We start from the raw sequence: 5,522 nt of genomic DNA on the forward strand, positions 1-5,522 counted from the left end.
TCAGACGATGTCATTGGTCATTATGATTTTTTATGTTTACGCTAATATTGACATCGAAAAATAAGTTTTTTTTTATCGCGGTTTTTTATATTATAATTTTCTTCCGATATTTCGAAGACTGCAGCCTTCCTGGTTACTGGGAGGACTAAGGTGCAGGTGGTCCGAAAAGTCAACGATACAATATCTATTTAAAATTTATAATAATTAAAAATTAAAAAAAAAGCGCTGATGACTGTACGACATTTTTGAATAAATATTTCAAACTCCTTTGTATCTTCCTATTTGATTAATTTCGATGTGGATAAAGACAAATTAGTGTTCCCCGAGACTCGCCGAGATTCACCACTCAGTGACATAAATTGCGCGTCACTACTGAACCTGGCTTATAAGAGCTGTAGTGATAAGTGTGAGGACGGGAAAATCTGATGGCTGTACAATTTACGTAAAATGAGCTCACAGCGTCTTGAAGCCTGGCGGTTGGACTTTTGGAACCCAAAACCAGGCTGCCAAACCTCCTTACAATCCGAAAACTAGTTTTATTTTAATATGATTGGTCTTAAGGCTATTTAATACGTCCATTACGACACTTGGAACTTCAAATCACTTTTTGTATGCATATCCATACCATGGCTCTCTCTCATTATACTAAAATGTGTGCTAAACAGGGTGGAGATACCCATCTTTTTTCTCTGTTCTTCCATGTTTAGTAGTTATCCGAAATACCTTTTAACTTTAATGGTTATAAAAATGGCTTTTCTATTTGTATAAATTTTATCCTTGTACCAACCATTTTGCATTAAAGAAATATCGCCTCAAAGAAATAATTCTTTAAATAAAAACAATATCACTTCAATTACAACTACATATATTTACAACTAACATATACACTAATAACATATTACTTTTTCTTATACAGAGCGGATCCTTTGGGCTTCAGCCGATCAGATAAGATCTGTTGTTTCTCTTGTTCCTTCGCTAGTTGCATCTTCTGGTATCTTTCCTTTGCAAAGTCCAGTTCGGAGCAAAGTTGTACTATTTGTTCTGCATATTGTCTCTGTCGTAACATCCTCAGCTTTTGTTTGTGCTGAAAATGTTTTGAGATAAATTAGATATAGATATACAAATGCAATGAAAGGGTCTCTTTTTTATACGAGCACAGCTATGTGACCCTACTGTAGCTGATGGTAAGTGGGATGTCCAATAGAATGTCAACTGATGAGAGATGACCTTGGCGTTCAACACAATTATGCTGGCCTGTTGGAACTGGATGTATACAGGCTGATACCGGAACGCGACACAGTTACGTGGTCCACTATGGCGTGTATTGGCACCTTGTGTAATGTGGTTGATATCCAAGCGGATATAAAATATATCCTACCACCACCAGTGTAATCGCTTGATTGTAATTTTAGATGGTCCAATAGAGTAGGACCTTCTTATAGCTTAATGTCTGTCTCAAACAAAAAATATATATAATTTACGTGGTACGTACCAGAAGCGGTGTTGGTCTTCCGTCCAAAAATGTATAGTCCGGACCGTCGGTAAGAATCCCTTCAGCATTGCGGTTAACTGGCAGACCTCGTGCTACACGCCATTCTTTTGTACTCAACACAGCAGTGCTGCTAAGTGCTCGGGCCACTGAAAATTATACATTACAAATATGATAACACATTGACAAATTGATACATGATTTTTTTGTATTATAGAAATGAGAAACTTACCAACTTTGTTAATTAAACCTAGGCGTAGAGTTACACTCATATTTTCTGTTTATTTTGATTGCAATAAAAATAATTTATATCTACCTATTAGGTTAATTTTCTATTTTGACTTTTATTGACAATGACATTTATGTGCCGTCGTCGTTCAGAAACCTGAGAAGGAACCATTATTTTTAAAATTATGTTTTATACTTAAAATGGTTCTTTTTGAGCTATTAATTACTGACATTAGGTAGTGTTGAAAAATGTACATCATGTTGATAAAAAAACAATTTGATAGTTATTTTATACTTTTTATCCGGGGAGTTCCAATATAACGACAAAAACATTGTCTCTATGTCTGTAGCAGATGAGTCATTTATTTAAAGTCGACATAGAGAACATGTCCTTGGTGCATGATTGGTTTGATATATCTGGAAATCGCATTTGACCAATAAAATCGAAGTTATGGTAACGGTAACCAATAGCATTGCTCAGAAATAAGATATTTTTGAATATCAATGTCATAATCGGTAAACGAAAACAGATGTGATTCAATCGTTTTCTTTCCATCAGAAATATTGTGTTTCGAGCGAGTTTTTATTTGTGCTATAAAAGTGGTGTTTTGTTCTTTTGATAAAGGTTTATCTCCAGAGAAAGAGTAACGGGTCACAAAGGTAACATATTATTCCTTATATTACATTACCGGCTTGAAACATATTGATTACTATTTAGTTACGCCACACATTAGTCTGGTACTTTCTAGGACATTTCCGAAATATACGCATTTCGGAATGCTTTTTTTTGTTGCTTAACAATACCTAGTTATCGTAATTCAACTAGTTTTATGTATAATACTATATAATACAGTAAATCTATAGCCTTGTTTTACGTTATAAGACTTTTGTCAAACCTTTTTTTTACAGTCAATGGAACACAATAACTGGATTCTTAGAAAATATTACGCAATTATACACCTTATTACTATTTGATTCATGTTTGTTTAGAAAAAAAAATGAAAATCATTTACATCCAAAAAAGTTTACAATACCTACATACATTTATGGATAGCTATTATACTAAAAAGAAAAATAGTCTGTATTTTTAAGTACACAAAATTTATCGAAATAAAATAAAGTTATCAAATTGTTTTTATTGTTTGCATCAGATAAGCATTTTTGCTGTGTCAGGACTTTGTGATAATGAGTAAGAAAGTTGTTTTTCCTTGACTGGTTATTTGTCTGGTGGTAAGCATTACTGGCATATAACAGGACAAACCTATTTAAAATAACATTAACATAACATTATATTACTTATTCTTTGTGTCTACTAGGATTTTCCCAAAAATATTTAATTTACAGACATATGAAATTACGAACTTATTTTATTATGTATAGATGTAGTGTAGCAATACCCTATGCTTGTCATCCTTAAATATTACGGGTTAAGGCCTATTTTACAATTTCAATACATATTAGACAGCTAAAGTAAATGATAGTAATTTGATAACCTATTGGGAGCATAACTAAAACTATTACTAAACTGAAATCATGGGACAGTCCATTAGTTTCAATATAATATTAATACTAATATCAACCCTTTATAACTGAAAGCTCCTCCACTACTGGGAGGGATTAGGGCTTAGTCTACCCTCAAAATTCCTATAGAGAATTTGTCAGATATACAGGTTTCACAATGTTTTCTTCATAGTTAAATGGAGCGATAAGTCATAAAGGATACACACATAATTTTATAGTCAGAGGTGTGTGTCATTTGAACCTGCAATGTGTCTCGGCAGTCCATTCCACTTCTAACTAGGCTATCTCAACTTATTAGTTTCAAAATTCCCAGTAATAACATCACATCTGAATAACGAGGCACTTGAAATTGAAAGTGTTTGACAAGTATAATTAACTAATAATGTAAGTTTGCCTCAATTCACTTATTTTTGCATTTGATTACATTTTACTGTTAACAGAATATAGTAAACAGTTCCAAATCTAGGATTCACAGGCTTACCGGTTTATATTATCAGAGAATTTCCTCAATGTGTAATATAAAATATCATTTGAAGTTGGTTTAAAATATGATTTCTTACTGTTATGCCAATGTTAGACATTGAAATAAAACTATTTTACAAATTTTTATTGGAATGTCTAAAAATATAAAAAAAAAATATTATACAAATTTGTGAAAAATATCATGATATTTGAGAAATAAACATCCATGTTATACTTGAATTTAATTTTTAAACCAGTAACATTTGAATAGTTATGTAAAACGAATCACATGAGTCGTGTTTCTTATCTCCTATCTAACTCAAATATGCAAAGATGATGTTAATGTGTGTATTCAGAAACATGTTTTCGGTAAATCTGTATTTATTCTACGTTCCAATAAAGATATGTCGCAACAACTATGAAGTACAATAGTGTTCAATAAAGAAAAAAAAATTATGTCTACAAATATTTACTTGTTTTTCAATTATCTCTAGTTTTAAAGTAATTGAAAGGATTGAAGGTGTTTTTTTGAAAGAAATGCTCTTTCTTTTCTACTTTAAAATGATAGATTTGTAACTTTTTTATGTTTTACACATTCTTTTACATATTGCATTAGTAAATACCACATATTATCTTCTTGAAAATAACACTTTACAATAAACTACTGCAACAGCAGATGTAAAATAAAAAAGTATCATTCATTAACACTGTCAAAATGAACCTGTATCAAAATTTTAGCATTTTTAGGTTTTATATTGATTCTAAAAAAACAGGAAATCCTGTTTTTCAATCATTATAATGATAAGGGTAATAAATGAATTATAATATCAAAGTTTAAACTCAATATAGTTATACACATTTATGATGATATTAAGATCTCACACTGATGAAATATTTGCATCACGCATAGTATATTATCTTATCAAAAGATTATCTTTATGTTTTTGTAATGTATAGTCTACCTATTCAATATTCAGTGTCTATATTTAATTTCCATATCATTCAGTCGAGTCAATAATAAATGCTGTAATAAAATTTGTGGCTATAGTACATATTTGCAATTTTTTTACGATATTTCACCTACAACACATATACTTTGGCTACTGATTTAAGCAAAAAGAACTATATTTTAGCACAAAAGAATTCTGGAACATTCCAATTTACACAACATTTCATCAACAGTTTTTTCATCAATATGTTCACATGCTAATCTTATCACTATCATTTGTTACAGCTTATCATATAGGAGAGTAAGTGAAGGATAATCATTCAAAACGGCTACCACAAACCTAAACAGCAGTGATCAGCCGAATTACAACACAATGTGTATGTATAAACATTTTATTAAAAATATTTTTCTTTCCGACAGTTGTCTGTGGGCACAATGTGGCAGAACCAAGGAGTTTATCCTGGAGGTCTATGGATTTTATTTATTTATCTATGTCTCACTTGTGATTTGATGAAGAAAGACTTGGCTCACATATTTACTTTGTTGTTTAGTAAGGATTTGAATAACTTGATATCAGATATCAATATTGATATCAAATATAAAAAACTAAAGAAAAATAAGATACCTATCTAAATAACAGACTTATTAACATAACAAAAAATCAATATTCCAAGTATAGAAACAGGTTACAACTCGTATACGATTGTAAAAAAATAATGAAGGTCTTTCGTCATTAAATTACCGCATTGCACCCAACACTGCCCATTGTTTGTCACAAACACGATGTTGAGCTATAAATGTGTGGTAATCGTTTATTGTTCTGTTCTTCGGGAATATCTGTGGATCTGTTATGACGTCACAGATGGAACGATG

General features: G+C 31.1%; 1 protein-coding gene and 1 long non-coding RNA gene across 2 annotated transcripts; one reads left to right on the forward strand and one right to left on the reverse strand.

Moving 5' to 3' along the window:
- Nucleotides 1-848: 848 nt before the first annotated feature.
- On the reverse strand, nt 849-1,865 carry LOC115450355 (39S ribosomal protein L52, mitochondrial). The gene is made up of 3 exons (XM_030178352.2): nt 1,722-1,865; nt 1,493-1,638; nt 849-1,084 (listed from the first exon to the last, which is right to left on the reverse strand). Exons 1-3 carry the CDS (start codon nt 1,759-1,761, stop codon nt 899-901), a joined length of 372 nt encoding a protein of 123 aa, XP_030034212.1. The 5' UTR covers nt 1,762-1,865; the 3' UTR covers nt 849-898.
- Nucleotides 1,866-2,033: 168 nt separating this feature from the next.
- LOC119191238 lies at nt 2,034-4,970 on the forward strand. The gene is made up of 2 exons (XR_005113404.1): nt 2,034-2,377; nt 4,935-4,970. It is a non-coding gene; the product is annotated as an uncharacterized LOC119191238 (long non-coding RNA).
- Nucleotides 4,971-5,522: the final 552 nt, after the last annotated feature.

This window comes from Manduca sexta, unplaced genomic scaffold (assembly GCF_014839805.1).
Source record: "Manduca sexta isolate Smith_Timp_Sample1 unplaced genomic scaffold, JHU_Msex_v1.0 HiC_scaffold_1243, whole genome shotgun sequence".
NCBI lineage: Eukaryota > Metazoa > Arthropoda > Insecta > Lepidoptera > Sphingidae > Manduca > Manduca sexta.